General features: G+C 39.1%; 1 protein-coding gene across 2 annotated transcripts in view; it reads right to left on the reverse strand.

The window, feature by feature from the left end:
• The window catches only part of UNC5D (unc-5 netrin receptor D), a 261,428-nt gene that overhangs the window by 48,444 nt on the left and 194,496 nt on the right, over nt 1-18,488 (reverse strand). Inside the window, exons 7-9 of one of the 2 annotated variants that reach the window (XM_089537359.1) lie at nt 17,614-17,778; nt 6,758-6,790; nt 2,416-2,601 (exon numbers count right to left, since the gene is read on the reverse strand). In XM_089537359.1, coding sequence (XP_089393485.1) covers nt 2,416-2,601; nt 6,758-6,790; nt 17,614-17,778 — 384 coding nt within the window. The remainder of the gene's footprint in view (nt 1-2,415; nt 2,602-6,757; nt 6,791-17,613; nt 17,779-18,488) is intronic. The other variant, XM_089537360.1, reaches the window with a different exon arrangement.

Below are 18,488 nucleotides of genomic sequence, written 5' to 3' on the forward strand. Positions count from 1 at the left end.
ACAGCAGTCAGTGCACATGAATGACCTGCCTTTTATTGTACTACCTCTCTGGAAGACAGCAGCTTCTGGCCAGCAAGACTTCCTTCAATTCCCAAGGGATTTTGTCATAAAATAACTCTTCCCATAAGCCTTTTTCAGATTAGGAAAAATCCTGATGAACACATGTGCAATAAAATAAGGGGGGGGGGGTTGCCTACCTTGTAACATTACAACAAGTTTCACAACACTGCAAAAATAATTTTGAAAGGGCTCTGAGAAAGAGACAGCAAAAATGGAAGCCTCCTATGAAGGAGATGAAGATGTGGGAGGAAACAAAGGACAAATTTTGACACAACATTAGCTCCATCTCTTTCCTGGAGCTGGACACAACTGTCCTCCCTCATACTAACTAAACAATTTGCACTAGCAGTAAGATACAGCTATAAGGACTAGTCTGAAATTTAATGCAGGAGAGGTACCAGTGAATCTGCCGATCCCCTGAGAACAATAGCTAGAGTGGAATGAAAAGTTCTTCAAGCTATATTGCTCATGGTTTTGTTGTTTTTTTACGCTCTTAAAGATAGACAGCCACTTTTCAGATTTCCCCCCCTAATTTCCCCGCCACATTGTTGTTATTTTGTCCCAGAATTAGACTTCATATGGTATATACAACAGATTGGCAAACTGTGGTCAGGCTGCTAAACACAGTTGTTACTGTTGTTAATTAAAGAATCAGTACAAAAAGAATTAAAATGTGGGAAAACACAAGATATTCCACAACTGCTGCTAACAGTGAGCCCTCTGAGAAACATCTTGGACAATCTCATCTTCCAAAGAAATTTGGTGGGCAGAATTTCTTTATCCGCAAATAGGGAGGAAACGTTTCCACAGTTGTCACCAATGATATTTCCTATTGGAGTCCCATTCCAAATTAATGTATGCATGTTCCATGAGTTGGCTATGCATTTATTATTTATTTTATTTTATTAAATAAATATAGGGACTCAAGGCAGCAAACAAGTATAAAACAGCACACCTTAAAAACAGTACAACAATATTAAAATATATAAATATTTTTTTAAAAAATAATTACACAATTTCAAGAGTGAAAACAGTTATAAATTAAAATATAACATTTTAAAAATGCAAACCATTAAAAGTTACATAGCACAGCATTAAAACCCCTATGTGCACATGCCCTATGTGCAAAATATTAAATAACATTTTGCTGATTATTAAAAACCAAATCAAAAATGAAGCTGTTTTGTTTATAGACTTAGAGAATATAAAGCTGAATATAAAACTGAACCAGGTCTTCTTGACCTAAGTGGATTTTGAAGACCAACCACTGCCATGTTATAACACCGAAACACAAAGTCATCTTATCTGAAGTTAGACACAGTGTTTGCACACTGATTCCTGAAGACAGTGATTTTCAATATAATGAAACTATAACCAGTAACAAGCACAATTTAAATGACTATGCTAAACAGAGCCTTATAGTAGATTGGTAACTAAGTAATTTGTATGGAAACCAAGAAAAAGTTTAACAGCCTTCCAATAACATAAAACAGAGTAAAGAGTTGAGAAAAGGCAATTTAGAGAATGCTTTTGAAATGTTTCCCCAAAACTGCCAGTTCTTGACTCTATTCTGGTCTATGCTGTAGGAAGATTGTTGATCTCTTTCCTGGTTTCCATGCATACAGATATGCATACAAAATAATAGACATATCTGTACTTCTGGTAATCAACTTCTTGGTAACTCAACCCTTTCCAAGCTTTGCTTGGATTCAAATAAACCTGTGACTCTCTCTCTGCCTTAGTTATTTTAATGCATGCAAAGCAAAGCATATATTCCATGGGGAGGAAGCATCTATATATTTATCGATGGAATACTGTATCATCTCTTCCTTTAGGAGGATTAAATCAGAGGTATGTTCACACATCTCCCAACACCTCCTCCCACCCACAATAAGGCTTCCATCTCAAAAACAGGAATGGTAGAATTTAAAATAACTTTACTCACCCACTTCCACAAATATTTTGAGGAAGAAGCATTTTCACCTAGCAATCTTAAAAAGATCACACCACAGCACTCAATCTACATGAAGAAGGATAGGCATCTGAAGAAGTAGACTGAAGTCTATGAAAATTCATGCTGCCAATTTCTTTCAGTTACTCTCAAAATTGCTACAAGATCTGTCTACATGGGGAAGTATAGTAATACAGGAATATTTACTTGCTTAAACTGAAGATGTCTGCCTTTCTTTTGCTTTCACAGTGATCGTACAGATGGTATGTGGCTTAGGACTATACTGATGTTAAACATCCTGTGCAACACATGTAACTCCTACATCTCAGCATAAATCTCAGGTCCTGGTAAGTCTATTCTGTTGATGGAACTTGTCTCAAAAAGTAGGAATCTGAATTACAAACCTTGCCGGGCAGTTTTGAAATTGAAAGTCTGGAAGCCTCCGGTGAGGGCTGATGAGTCAATGACATCCACACCGTATTCGCTTTGGCTCCGTCTGTAGAAAGTCACGCCAACTACAATGACCGCTACTGCGATGACTGCAGCCCCCAGCCCTGAATACAAGGCAATGTCTGTTGCATTCTCAATGTCTGCAAGCAAAGAAGGCATGACACCAAATAAGCAACAGATTTCAAGCTTTCCTTCTGAATAGTAAAGCAAGTATGAATATAGACCAGCATTCACATTCAACAGGTTTATTTTAACATGAGTTTTTTTATGTATTATAACTTACTTGCTCTGATGTCTAGAGTACAATATTCAGACCTCAGTGTATATGCATGGATACATAGTTGTGGTGGTGTGATCAACGGGAAATGGCATACAGAAAATGACTAGCTATATTAGAGAATTGACTTTATGGCCAATAAAATATTGTTGGATGGTAGTTCCCATCTTCTCTCACTATTGGATGGGTTGGATAGACCTAATGGAAGTTATAGTCCAACAACATCTGGAGAGCCATGTATCCCCATGGCTATTCCATAATAATTCTATCATAATTCCAGAAGTCCTTTTGAACCCTCTGGAGAAATACTGAAAAGAAAAGGCAGATTACAATACATAAAACCTACATTATTTTCACTATGCTACATTTCCTTTGTTTGCCAAATGAGTAATTGCCTTAACCCAGAAATAGGTTAATCTCGGAAATTCTCATATTTAGCTAGGAGACAATGCAGAAACACAAAAGCACTTTATATCAACGAGGCCATGCAATTTCTTTCTTCTTTTCAAACTCTCCAGACAGAAAAGAGGCATTAATCTTTGTCAGTAGGGCCAATTAGGCAATGGAACAGTGATGGTTTATTGCATCGTTTTCAAAAACAATGTTACTTCAGGAAGAATGTAGAGGTTCAAAAAATAAAATTAACTTTCTCAGCAACATTTTCCCCCCTCCTCATTTAAATCTGAAGTGTGGAACTATTTATATACTTAGAGAAACAAAAAGGTTTCTGTACATCCACACTCTGCTTTTATGCATTTACACTTTGCACACAAAGCTTAAGACAAGATAATTCAAGGAGCAGCTCCTCCCAGTTAGTCCTGGCTTTGCAGTGAGATATTCATGGGAGGCACTTCTTAGGCTGCATCTGCACTGCAGAAATAATTTGGTTTACTAAAGGAGTTTTAAACAATATTTTTAATAGCACATTGGTCGCGTGTTACTAACATATTACCCCTACAACTTTCACAGATCTTGACATTACACATAAAAATACAAAAGCAATCACAATACCAAACAAACTCAACATGTTAACTGTTTTAGGTAATCTTTCCAAGTTGCTCAAGGCTATTGTTTGGTTAGAAGCAAGGCTACATTATATGAGCTTCCTGATACTGTGAACGACATTGAACAAAAGCATATTTTTATGGTAATGAGGTCTATTAACTGTGATTATTTTTTTTTAAATAGATGCATAGAAAAATGATTTGAAATGTGTTAAAGCATAAAATCAAACTTAAAAAAAACATGTTAGGGATTTTAACAGATCAAACAATAAAGTTCAATAACGATAAAGTTTTGCACAAACTTTGCAAGGCACACATTAGCTCAGGTTCACAACCACTTTTCTCAGTGTCTCTGTTTCTGTCTTCTAACCTCATCCCTTTTAAATCTATAAAAAATCCTACTCTTCTATCAAGAATTTCTCTACAAGAATAACATCCAAGAAACACAGTTCCAAACTGGGGAGAATTATATATAAGGCTATTTACTACAATTGGTTGTTCCCCCAATTATCTTCATAATTGCCTTTGATTTCGCATCAATGATGATGCACATGCTCTTAAACTCTAACGTCCATTTCATTCAATAGCAGGCAGCAAGCTGTATTTATATAACTCGTCTCTGATCTCACACTTCTAAATAAATAGTTCAATTCTCCAAGGAACTAAAAGCACTAATATCGATCTCTGTTGTTTGGCTGACTTTCTTTGACTGCATACTTAGATGAGAAGATAAACAAAACACAACACTTGCTCAGACAATATGAGGTGGTTCCGGGATACCAAGTATATTATAGTCCAGTAAATGGAAACATCCCTAAGCAGCAAAGTTAATAATAAAGGATTTCAAAGATTTCTTGAGCATGTATAGCTTCGGTGCATTTACTGGGACTGGATAAGCATGAGGCACATATTCTGTATTGGAGCTGTTCCTGTTCAAACCCTGTTTAAGTTCTTGCATGGGGTTGGTCAACTATGGAAGGCTACATTAATCTGCACAAGACTTTTGTTGTGCAAGGTTTTCGTTTTGCAAAATTCAATTTGGCTTGTGCGAGTTTTTGTTGATGTTGAAGACGGTAGGTTTTTTGTTTTGTAGAAAGCTACAATCTTGCACAAAGACATACAGCGGCTTTCTAGAAACAGTGCTTTTCCCGCAAAGCTCCACAGTTCTTATCTTTTAAAAAATCCATGCATGTCTCCATAGAATAATTTCCTGAGATACTTCAGAATGTGTGAATAGCGAATGAAACCTACGCAGAAATATTTACTTTCTCCGAAGAGGAGGGAACTCTTTAGAAATACTTTTCCTCACATGTGAGGTTGGAACAGTTGAATATTAATATGCCTCCTTATTATATCAAAGGGACTGTAAATGCACCAGTGGAAATGTCCTGAAGGAAACCTCTTTGAAGGATACCCGGAATGAAATGAAGTGCTGTGCAACACTATTCCCATACCACAGAGACAGAGACAAAACAAAGAAGCATAAACAGTTATCAGATAGAGATGTGACCTCTATCCAGCGTTAAAACACAGATGTCAGTAGAAACCTCAACCCTGCAACTACATGAAGGATGAAAGGAGGGGGAAAAACAGCCTATAAAATGCAGGGATTACCAGAAATTGGATAGAGAAGAAATATATGCTAAGCAACCGTCCATATATTCTGACCCTGCATGTCAATTGCTTTATTTACCATATATACTCGACTATAAGTGGGCCTCATGTATAAGTCGAGAGCAGGTTTCGGAGCCAAAATTATGGATTTTGATATGACCTGTGGATAAGTTAAGGGTAAAACTTAGGGACATGTAATAAAGGATCTAAAGGATGAGGCAAAGGAAAATAATGCCAAAGAACTTACAAAATTCCAGCAGGCATAATTATTTGTGCTCATACTAAAGGCTGGATGGATGAGAGAACAGAGGGGGGTCAGTGCTTCCAGGGCAGATTAAACTCTTGCCCTTCACCATATATATATATATATATATATATATATATATATATATGCCAATGATATATTTTCACATTAAATACCATCAAAATGAGGACTTTCCTCCCACTGCAAAATTCCATGGCAACAAAAATGCTTCAGAGTCTCTCATCTTTTTGCAGGAGCTTTTAAAGAGGGCTAGAGGAAGCGGAGGGAATTGCTGATCTTGGCAGAATCAATAATGGAAATACACCATTGGGGTTTGGCCTTTGCCTTTGTATATTTTATTTTCACTGATATAACCATTTTTGCACACTCTCTACTTTTTAAATAAAAAAAACAATCAGCTCTACCAATTTTAAATAAAACACAATCAGCTCTGCCATACTCTGGACTTCAATTCATGTACACTAGATCCTCTCTGCTCTTGGATGCTAAGCAGGATCAGCCCCGTTTAGTATGTGGATGGAAGACCGCCAACAAATACCAGAAACTGGAGGCTGTATGTCTGAGGAAGGAACTGGCAAAAACACCTCTCAGTATTGATAAGAAAACCCTATGACATTCATGGGGTCACCCTAAGTCAACAGATGTCTTGAAGACACCTCCACACACATTGTTTCTGCAAATGTGACTCAATGAAATGTGAATCAATAACTAAAAACAAAATCCACTCTTCTCTATTTAACAGTTCCTTTCATAATGCCTTCATTTAATACTCAAACAGTGAGAACAGGATGATACCCTCTATCTGATCCTCAGCATCAACTGGACCACTGGCTCTATCCCTTGATCTTTGTGCTTTCAGTGGGAGGGCTGCACATGATATGTTCAGAATTTCGGACAACACAGAGCATGGAACTGAGCCAATGAACACATTGAGGTTAGAGGTAGAACATGTGAATTTGGTCCTGCGTCCCAATTTGACAAACAGAGAACACATGGAAAGCCCATCTATGAAAGGGCTTACACTTGCTTTCAACTGAGCAATCTGTCTTACAACTAACCTATGTATTTAGTTAAAATCTAAGATATTTTTTTAAAAAAGAAAACCTTTGTCAAAGAAAATAGAAGAAAAAACTTACTTTGGGGTATTATTTCATGAAGAGGCTTTCTATCTAAAAAGCGGAAGAGGAAATGGGAGCAAGGGAGAGAGAGGAGGGAAAAGAGAAAGAGAGAGAAAGTTGCACTTAATAAACATATATGGAATGTTTCTGCTTCCTAGATCACTTTCTGTCCAGCTTTATGAATAAACCCTCCCCCCCTTTTTTTAGCTCCTGACAAAATCCATTTCAGTTATCTCACCCATCTTCCTTTTAAACAGATATATTATAGTTTCTTCAATACTGAGAAATAAAATATCAGACTTTAATATGCTTTTGTTTTGTTGGCATAATTTCAAAAGGACGTGCCATCTCACTTTTTCAGCTGCTTCTAAAATGTCCCACTTTTTCTCTCCTTTTCCTACTTTTTCCCTTTGTTCTCAGCTTACTTCAGTTGCTGCAAACTGTGTTCAAAGTGCAGAAGTAGATTGCACTCAATTAAATCAATGGGAGCAGAAGGCAAAAGGGGTAGAGTCTTGCCCTTTCCAATAGAGTCAGGCAAAATCAAACTGCTGCAGCCCCTCCTGGCTTTGGCTGTTCTTCCTCATTAAAGATGTTTGCCATCTTGGCTACACTCTGATGTTGTTTTGCCACATGCGTGCTAGTTCTCAACTGTTGGAAAGTATGTTGGAAGGTAGGTACCAGGATCATTTTCATTAACAGTAAACACAAGGTTCAAGTGCCATCAGCACTATTCACAGTATTCACAAATTATAAATACTAGCTCACCGCCTTACCTAGCTTCAATGTCAAGAAAAATAGAAATCTCAGTATAACATAATAGCTTCCCTCTTGTTGAGAGATCATGCATGGTGATGCCTGTTTGATGTTGAAATACGATCTTCATGCAACCCTCCTACCAAACATTTGCAGGGTTTGGCCTATCTCTGAAAAGATTCAAAATGCTTCATTATGCAATTTCTGATTTGAAGACCGAGGGACTGAAATGAAAACTGGTGTATTTTCCAGATACAATTTTGCATTTCAGTTGCCAACACAAGCTTGATCTATGCTGCCGTTTCCAAGGAGCCCAGGACAGAATTAAACACAAATGTCTATCTCCTTTCAAGACTGAAATAGGAACGTTAAGAAAAGAAAACGGTCCCCCCCACCCCAAAAAATCCGAAAGTGTGGCAAATGGTTATTGGGGGGCAAAATTTCAGACCTCTTACCATCTTTTTTGGATGGGTGAAAATAAGGGATCTTTGGAGAGGCCCAAAATAGCCTTGAGCCTACGTGAAGCATGTGGGCTGCATTGTGCCTCACTCCAGACTAGTTAGCAAATGTCTGGACATTCTTCCAGTAGGGCAGAATCATCAAAGACCATGCATTAGCAACACTGGCTTTGAGCAAGTTTGATTGGAAAGAATGCTGGTTATTGACAAACCATTAAAATCTATTTTGTTCTGATGAAAGAATGTACAACAACAAGCCAAGTCTGCAAAAAACAAACAAACAAAAAATGTGGGGGGAAAAAACCTCTCAGAAATTGTTTTACTAAAGCACTGCACTCGGCTTCCTTCATAATGCCCTATGGGGAGGGGATCAGAGCTGGAATTGAACATATTGCAAGATGAGGTGGAGGAGAAAAGGAGCCAAGTCAATATAATTGCTCCTAGCTGAGAAAGCAAAAATAAGAATGGCGTAGAACACTGTGCCATAAATACATTGTGTGACCCACAGAGGAGTAAAAGCATCACTCAGAGAGAGGGAGAGAGATTAGTTTAGCACTTCAACTGATTACACTAATTTGGACTCCAAATAAAATGTGCAGTATCACTTATATGAACAAGGAGAGTCACTTTTGCAAAATAAATTAAGGCGGCTGTGTTGATCCTACCTTCATCCTTGTTCTCCCTCTGCCCCCAACCCTCAGTCATAAATAACTCTTTTAGATTCATCTGAAAGGGCCCTGAAGTGCCTACGCTCTATCCAGTGCAGAGCCATGGTGATGCAGAGACAAGGTGTAGGCAGGTTAGGCTCAATGTGTCAGACTGCATCAGTATGTTTTCAAAAGGGAAGGGTGACAGTTCTGTACCTGGCCTTGACAGTTAGAAGTTTCAGGGTGCAGAGAACAGTACTGGTTTTCCCAAAGTTCTTACATTTGATATAAGCACTCAAAGCTCGTGCCTTCATTTTGCAATGGAGGCTGGAAGCATAGCAAAACAAATCAAAATACCTCAAGAGGCACACGTACAGCAGACTCTGCTGATCCAAAATACAGTGGGACCTTGATATCTACTGGGGTTTGGTTCCAGGAGCCCCCCATGGATAACAAAATCCATAGATGCTCAGTATGTAGAGAGAGCTTGTAGCACCTTTGAGAGTAACTACAGAAAGAAGTTGGCAGCATGAGCTTTTGTAGACTTAAGTCTACTTCTCAGAAGCATTTGAGGAAGTAAATTGAAGTCTATAAAAGCTCATACTGCCAATGTCTTTCTTTCGTTAGTTTCAACAATGCTACAATACCTCTCTACATAGTGACTCTATGGACTAACATGGCTGTATCATAGATGCTCAGTTTCCATTAAATATGATGGTGTAATAAAATGCTGTCCCTTATATTGTGAATACCAAACAGTTATCTATATTTACTCATCCGTAAATTGGATGAGCTGCCTTGGATTCCATCCCAGGAGAAAGACAGGGTATAAATTAATTAAATGAATGTTCCATATTCACAGTCACTACTTAGCCATGATTTACCAGTCATCAGCCACATGGTGAGAAGGAAGTCCATCCTGTTAGCAACTGGAGCATGGGTGAATGGTGTTCCCATCAGGTTTGGGAGGGTTAGGCCAAGGGAGGTTACTTAGTTAAGTATGCTTAAGTAAATAGCAATAGCAATGGCAATAATGTTTACATTTCTACATGGTTTATCAGTGAACTCAGCACTCTTTAAGCAGTATATAGTCTGTAGCCAATTGCCCCCTACTGACCTACAAAAGGCTAAGTCAAACGTGGAGCCGTGAGATCATACTCACAACCTTGTGACTGCCTTACCAGCATTTAACCACTGTGCTACTAGGACTCCTTAAGTCAGTGGTTCTCAACTTTCCTAATGCTGCAACCCTTTAATACAGTTTCTCATGTTGTGGTGACCCCCAAACAAAAAACTGTGGTTCCTCGGTTCCTAGGACCATCGGAAATATGTCTTAGGCGACCCCTATGAAAGAATCATTTGACACCCCCCCCCAAAAAAAAATGGGGTTGCAACCCACAGGTTGAGAACCGCTGCCTTAAGTAAGTAGCTGGTACCAAATACTGGCCAATAAGAAGAACAAAGAAATAAATGTGGAAACAAGATGGAATAAATGGATGAATGAACATGTATAAAGCTGTTGAAAGAAAAATCTTAATTACATTATTAGTCGTCTACATATGGCAACGTCTTCATAGTGGTAGCAGTTCTCTCCCCCCCCCCCCACATGATAAAGATATCCAGGTTAAAAAAACAACAACTTGAAACTGAAAAGGCCCTGGTAAAGCAAGTTCTGCATAGTTCACCAAATATCAATGTATATGTGAGCATCTTTCATTGGAAATTCATATATTTCAGAGGCTTATGTTTCATTTTAGAGAAATATTCACAACAACATGTATGCCTTTAAAAGACACAAATTCTAAAATGTGTACATGTGTGCGCACACACATACACACAGAGGCATAGATTTCCATGTAGGATTACAAAAATAAAAATATCTCATGGCCTGGCAGGGAGGAAAAGAACGGACAAAAATAAAGGTATGCATTATACAAATTCAACAAAATAGAGCTTTTCATATCTCTCCATGTAATCACATGAATGACATAGAAAAATGAAATGTCTGGCTCATATGTACCTTTCTTACCAGGCTACATGTATTGCAGAATTTCCTCTCCACATGGTGGTAGAATAAACCAAGCTAAGATGTGAATGGCAAAACATATATCAGTTAACAGAACCACAATAGTATCTACTTGTGATGAATCCATCGTCCGGAAAGATGGAATCACATGTTGCAGTCTCTAGGCTGTTTATCTGACAGCTTTCACCGCCAATAAATTTAATAAGGAGAGGAAACAGAAGAGAAAATAAAGAGGCTGGGTAGAACTATTTCTTCACTGTGCTATCACAGTAAATCATAGTAAAGGGGGGAAATAGCTCTTTGTCTCACTGTAAAACAAAAACCTAGTTTGTTTATAGCCCGAAGTTTTCATGAGCTTTTCATTTCCAGTAGCATATCCTCAGAAATAAGAATGACAATAAGAATGACAAAACCTTTTGAAAAGGAAATCCATGCATGAGTCTTGTGGCACAACTGGACTCAAACCTCCCTTTCTATGAGCTTCAGTAGAAGACAATGTTTGAATCTGCCCAAGTTTCAAGCATCTTTTAGGAAAAGAGGGAGACTGCACTACAGGTGGATGGATTCAATGAAGTGTTGGTACTAGTTGACATCTGTGACTAGAGAGGACACACTGCTCATCCCAGAATCTTTACAGAGTTGTTGCTATCTGTTCATGTCTTCCTCAAACTTGTGAAACAGTGGATCAGAAGCAACAAACTCTATTGTCCTTGAACTCTCCTTCTGCCAATGATGCAAATTTGGCTAGAAAGAAAGAGTAATCAAACGGGCGTTTGTAAAAGTGGCAAGGAAGCGGGTCTACTCAAGGAGAAGAGAACTAAGTTATCTTGCCCAGGTTTCCTGCCCCACCATATCTCACCCCTCAAATCTGAAGCTGATATTGTTGGCCACACAAAGTATGCACACAATTTGCTGTTGTGTGCTCAAGACCAAAGCTGGAGACACAACAGCAAAGTCATCTTTAGGCATTTTCTTGGCCTATTTATAGTTATCATTCACATAGTGCAGCAAAATATTAATGACAAAAATGACATATGTGAACCTGTTATTAGAATGAGATTTTAAATTCCTTCTTGTGACAAACCAGTGTGATTTTACTGCTGGCCCTGTGGCACCTTTTGGCTATGTGCCACCACACATTTAAACTTGTGTTTTAAGTTGTTCTTATTACAGCTGTATCCAATTGGCCTCCTGAAATTTTCGATCTCGTTTGTGGTTAGAGAAATTGTGGGGGTGGAAAACGTATTTCACGTAATGACTCCAAAGGTAAAAGGAACTCTCCAACCATTTCTCAGAAGTGGGGATTATCTTTAGCAGTAGCACATCTTTGTCTGTTTTCACTAAGTATTTTGGGAGGAGGTTCATTATCATAGTGTGTGTTGTTGGCTCATCCATCATTATGTATTCTCCACAATGCCAACAGCTATATTCTAAGGTATTTGTGATGGACATGAGGATGGAAGCCCTTCAAAAAGGATGTTGAAAATCTAGACAAAATTCATGCCTTCTACAGGAAAGGGAGAAAAACAGAATGTTTGTTATGAGAATATCTTGCGAGAAATTTTGGCTCAGCATATGGATTTTCACTTGGGACCTTCCCAAATGCCACTTATTAAATGGGTTACTATATATATAGTTTGTCTCTGCTGCAGCTGCTTGCAACTCCTTCTCTGTAGCAATATATGAGAAGACAGTGTTGTGTCCGCCTCTATTATTTCTCTCCCAATTTTATAGCAGTTTTATTTCCTCATGAAAATGGCTTCTGGTTCTTTCCCTCCTTCTCATGGCTCACCAGAATCTCCTTAGGTGTTGTTTTTGAAATTACCATAATATTGCAAGGAATCCAAAGCTGCAGCACTTGTTCTTGTTTTGCTGTTCTTTGTATTATACTTGTTTTTGTTTTGTTTTCTATTAGATATCTCTTCATCACTCTGCAGCCTCTCTAGCTAGCCATACTTCCTGATCTGAAAAAGCCCTATGGCAGGAGTTACACTGTGATGTCTTCCTCTGGGCTTTAACTGATGTTTAGGAAGCTGAGAAGGCTGCTGGCTGCTACAGGGATGATTGTACACTGAAAAATTGGACATACACACACATTACTCAGCCGCTCCATATAAACACAAGAATCCTGTATCTCACTCATGAGAATTTCTGTGATTTTTTTCTCTCCTTTAAATTCTTTTTAAATATATTTCTTTTTCTCTTCAATGGAATGAGAACAGTTGCAAAAAAATGAGGCAAAAAAAAAAAAAGCCTTAGGCACAGCACTAATTCTTGTATCTTGCACACAGCTGGTATCAGAATTTTGCACTTATATAGAAGGATTGGCTCTTTTCTCAGAGATCCCTGTAATGCCTTCAAAATATGGCCAGTACATGGGTGAAGCCAGTTTTCAAACTTGGCAACAAGGTCATATCAGCTTTCATTTCCCATTTATGACACACATTAAAGAATCGATGTAAAATTCAAAACAGATTAAAATAGTTTAACCAGAGAAACCACTTTGTCGTTGTGTGACTTCAAGTCTTTGATGACCTACAATGGAATAATAAGACCAGACACAGAGAGTTGGGTTAAACAAGGGACACTTTATTGACCTAGAATCTATTCATGCCTTGATGATCCTTGAAGAAACAAGAGTGGGGAGCAACATGATGTAGTTTCACCTGAGGCCAGGTGTCACCCCTTGACTATCTCCTCAGCCTTCTCTTGGGCAAAACACTTGATCCCAGGAGTAATCTGATAATGGAGTTGCTCCCTGTTGAGCCTTCTAATGGACGACAAGCCCAGAGCTCTCCCACCCAAGCTTCAGAAGTTTACAAATGAGAGCAAAAACCCCAGGTACACCTCAAGGGTAGATTTCTTCCCCACATCCAGGTCTCAGGACACTAGAGAGACAGTTCCAGAGCTCTACCCTACACCAAAAGTGTACCAAGGTGTTCACTGAAACTCTTATAATCTCCCACACTACCTGCCATGGACAAGGGATAAGTGTCTGTTTCATTTGTACATCTATCACCACCAGAGAGTCCCTGGAGGATACAGAACTCTGGAACCCTTCATGTAACAAACATTAAAGCCAGAAAATGAGCCCACAAAATGTAGACCAATGAGGTAGCCATGAAGCAATCTGGCTGCCCTCCCCCCATGATTCACATGCCTCATGCAATTTAGCCAGGTAAGTGAAGCATCCAGCATCATCACTATCTACAAAGCAATGCATGAAAAGAGGCGCATGAAGGGGTGGACGGCATTTTATCATCTCTCCCCACCTCCTGATCTTGAGTGTGTTACACATGATGCAAAGTCCTCTGGTCTCCCTCCATGGAGGCCATCAAATGTGGCTCCTCACCATTTTTTGACTCATGATGACCCTAAGGTGATCCTATCACAGGGTTTTCTCCGTAAGATTTGTTCAGAGTGTGTTAACCCTTGCCTTCATCTAAGGCTGAGAATGGGACTTGCCCAAGGTGAAACAGTGAGTTTCCATGACTAACCAGGATCCTCTGAACACCTCACCAAAGGGCTTTTAGAAGAAGAAGATTCATAGGCTTCATTTTGCATAAACATCAAGCTGTTCTTGCCTCATCACTATCCATATGAGGACAACAGAAATCTCTTTGACTGGCACAGTATTCCTCTGATCTTTGGGCATCTTCCAGGGCCTGTAATTCACACTGACTTATCCATAGTCTTAGAGGTCACGAGTTCCCCAGTGCTCTCCTAGGTATCTGTTAACATAAGACTGAGCTATGACTTAAAAGACTGGAGCCTATGTGTTGATATTCATTATATCATTTGCAAACCTAAAGAATCGTTTTCAAAAGTTATTTAGTGTAATTTTATGTCATTTTGCCTGGGGAACAGATGTTTTGCTTGTTTCCATATAGTTCCATTTATTTCCCCTCCACTTTTGGTGTCCTCAGAGTTTCTTACTCTGTTGCAGGCAGCAGCAGCAGCTGTCGAGTGTCATAAAACACAAGAAACAACAGCTCAAACAGGAGAGAAAGAAGCTGCAGCAGGAGAAGAAAGTCTATGACTTACTTCCCAAGTGGGTTTTTCCACTCCCTTGCTTGAGTTTTATTGCTGAGGATCAGCTGTTTTATTCAGACAATAAATAAGGTATTTTTTTGGCTGGCCCTTGGTTGCCCCTTAGCCTCCTTTTGTGTACTGTCTTTTGGTCACTGTTTGCTGCCCCCAGTTTTTAATCTTTGTTCCTCTTTGCCACCCATTAATTCTTTTACCTGGCCACCAATCAGCCTGAAATCCAAAGAGTGACAATTAATCCTCTGCACTTCTTCTTGTTCCCCGCACTTCAATTTTGCTGACTCTACTGATGTTATCAAGTCAAGACAAATTTTATTTGTATTAAGCCAATGGACCTTGCAGTTCAATATATACCTGCAGACACAACCGATGTAAAATCTTACTAGTTGTGGCCTTCAAGTCAGTTCTGACTTATGGTGACGCTCAGATGGCCCTACTATGGGGTTTTCTTGACACGTTTTTGCAGAGTGGGTTTGCCATTGCCATCCTCTGAGGCTGAGAGAGTGTGACTTGCCCAAGGTCACTCGGTGGATTTCCATTGCCTAGCGGGGCTTCAAACCCTGTTCTCCAGATTCATAGTCCAATGCTCAAACCACTACACAATGATGGTTCTCAATACTAATACTGATACTACAACCATCTTATTTCTGAAACATGGGTCTTGTAGTACAACAGATATAAACAATATAACCAAAGAGCCTTAACATATAATGTGTGTGTACGTGATGTTGTTATTGTTGTGGGTGTGTGCCTACAACATTTCTGACTTATGGTGCCCTAAGGTTAGGGCAATAGGATAGCTACCTTCAAATATCTGATGGGCTGTCATATAGATGATGGGAGTTGTTGTTTTTTAAGTAGGGTGTTGCCCCAAAGGGTCATGCTACAAGAAGTGGAACTGTGATTAAACATTCAGAATGTCCTTGTAATACAGGTTGTTGCAGCAATGAAATAGAATACCTCAAAATGTGGTAGACTTTTCTTTATTTGATGGTTTTAAAAAGAAGCCAAGTGGGATGTTTAGGAGCATATTCCCAGCAAAGGCAGGGGGCTAGGCTTGATATCCACTGAAGCAATTTCAACTCTATGATTCTGTGGTATGTTCTAGTACTTAGTGCAGGCATCCACATAGAAATGCAGAGGTTTACTTAACAAGTGCCTATGGTGAAGAGTTCATTTCATGCACAGCAGGATGATCAAGCAGAAAGCAGCACGATAGATTCACAGGCACAGACCTCCAGAAATGTAGTCATTCGTGTACACATTAAAGAACCTCACTGGCTATTCTTTTATTTCTTCACGAGTAAGTGTAGCTTTGCTTGTAAAGTATTTGAAAATCATTTCCTGACCAGTAAATCCTCTGGATTCAAATATGGGGTAAAAGAGTATTTGACATAGCTATAACACCCATGAACAAGTCTCTGGTTGCTACTTTTGATAAAGTTTGCTTGAAGAAATTAATGCTAAATATATCAAAATGTATTTGAAATGCACAATTTTTCAGAACAAACACATTTAGAAATGTACATTTCATCAGGAGATACATTAAATTTTGTATTTAAACAGGAATATCCTAAAGATGTAAACGTTCTTTTATTTCATTCCTTCATGCAAGAATGCACAGTTTCATCAATTTTCTCTGTATTGCATGAGAATACAAAGGCTTACTGCACACTTTTCAAGCACTATTTGTACTTTGGGGTTTTGCTGCGGAAAGTTCATTTGCACGAAAATACTTTTTTCCCTGAGTATTTTTTTTCCTGTGTAAAATTATATATATTGGAGGTAGAGTATATTTATGTAAACTCATGGATTCCTACATGGCATTTTCCTACATGTTGTTTCTGACAACAAAGCAATATATACATAAAAGAAAGCATATGAAGAAGCTACTCTACCTTCACCAAATTTTGGCTCTGGCCTGACTAACTACTGGAACATAGACCTTGCAGAGGAGTATATTATAGGCAAAGGTCAGATTCGGCAAAAATCTTTATGCAGGAGTAAAAAGAGATGTTTGTATGGTTTGCTGCTCATCTGGACAGGCAGAGAGCTTGTGTCCTTCCATTAACATCGTTTGTTTCAGAGCAGATGATACATGTTACAACGTCCCAGGTAATACCTGATAAATTATTCACCATGGGAAGAAAACTTCCCTCTTAGCCAATGTGACTCTTTCCAAACACTTCAAAGGATTTCAGCTCCAAGTAAAAGACTTTGGCAAAATGAATTTCAAAGCTGCTATCAAGCACACACAACTCTTCTTGTGGAAGTATTTTATGACATACAACTCTTATTGGTCTCTAACAGGATTCTTAGGGCTCATCTACACTGGCCAGAATATTCTGGGCTACTCATGGAGTATTCTAGCCCCAGAGCTTCCCCAGATTCCCCCAGTTATCTCTACAGCCCACAATGATGCCGGGCAACTGTTTATTCCTATGTACTGCTGTGCCACCAGTGCTAGTCCAAGTCGCTTTCTCTGTAGTCAGAAATGCGATGCTCAGCATCAATCACATGGCTGGGCACCTTGTTGTGATTTCTCTCATGCCAGCGGTGGTGGCACCAGGTGGCACAGTGGGACATGTGGGTAAACAGCACCCAGTGTCACTACTGAGTGCTCTAAATTTTCTTGCAAAATCCATAGCAAAAGGTGAATTTTTAAAAATCTGATTTAGCCAGGGACAAAGTGGATTTATTGCACAGCTGCCATTCCTTTATGAAGAAAATCCCACTTGAACTGGAGCTTTGGGCCTATGTCATGTAGGCAGATTGTGTTGAAGGTGGGAGAAAAATGGTGTAATTGGCCCATGTAAACGTCCTCATAGATCCATCTATTCATTTCAGGGAGCAGATTTGTTTACTTTTCGATTGTAGCTATCTAGAGAGATAATTGTATGTTTGGATAATTTAACACAAGGGCTTTCTATCAAAGCTACTTACCTTGAATGCAAAGACCTTCAGTGCAGTTTTCTGACTCTTGATTTGGGCCTTCACAGAATTTCCCACCATTACGTGGAGGTGGAGCAGTACATTCACGGATCCTCAAGTGTTCACACTCAGGGCTGCAGACAGACCATTCACTCCATGCTTCCCAAGCACCATCCACTAAAGAGAAGGATATGCATTGGATGCTTTAGATGGAAAGTTTTTTTGGACATTTTAACAATACAGGTGATTTATTAAAATCACCTTTCCTGGTTCTTTCTAGCTATGCTCAAATTGATTCTGGAGACTGAAAAAATGGCAATGTTTCTCTTGGCCTATAATGTTCATTCCTCCATTAATACAAAATTCAGGTATTCAACAGTTTCTGACTCCATTGTTGCTTCTTAGATTAGAAGCTCTCTCCCAGTGCATCTATACACCCCTTCAAACCTTCTGCAAATACATACTTTTGCATATGATTTATAGCATGAACTTTAAATCCCATTCCTAACTCCCAATATACAAACCCAAATGTGGGCACCTTGAGGCCACAGATGTTGTTGAACTTTAGCTGACTACAAAATTCCCAAGGATTAATATTTTTGTTAACTAAGGGGCTATACAGACCAGGGTGAGGGCTGAGCGTCCCCATGCTCCAAGCCCTTATGCTGCTGCCTGGGCACCATTTTGGCATGCACCCTTCTAGACAGCATGTGCTATGATGCCACACCTCCGCAGCAGCATGGAAGGGGCATCTTTTTTCTCTTCCAGGAAGCAGATTGATGTCGGTGCATGCATTAACTGTGGCACCAATCTGGGGCAAAAAGGGGCAGCTACATGCCGCCCATCTGTATAGCCCTTAACTTACTACAGTCCACTTTCTGACTTAT

The sequence above is a fragment of the Sceloporus occidentalis genome, unplaced genomic scaffold, assembly GCF_023333645.1.
Source record: "Sceloporus occidentalis isolate IW3139 unplaced genomic scaffold, rSceOcc1.0.p SCAF_9, whole genome shotgun sequence".
NCBI lineage: Eukaryota > Metazoa > Chordata > Lepidosauria > Squamata > Phrynosomatidae > Sceloporus > Sceloporus occidentalis.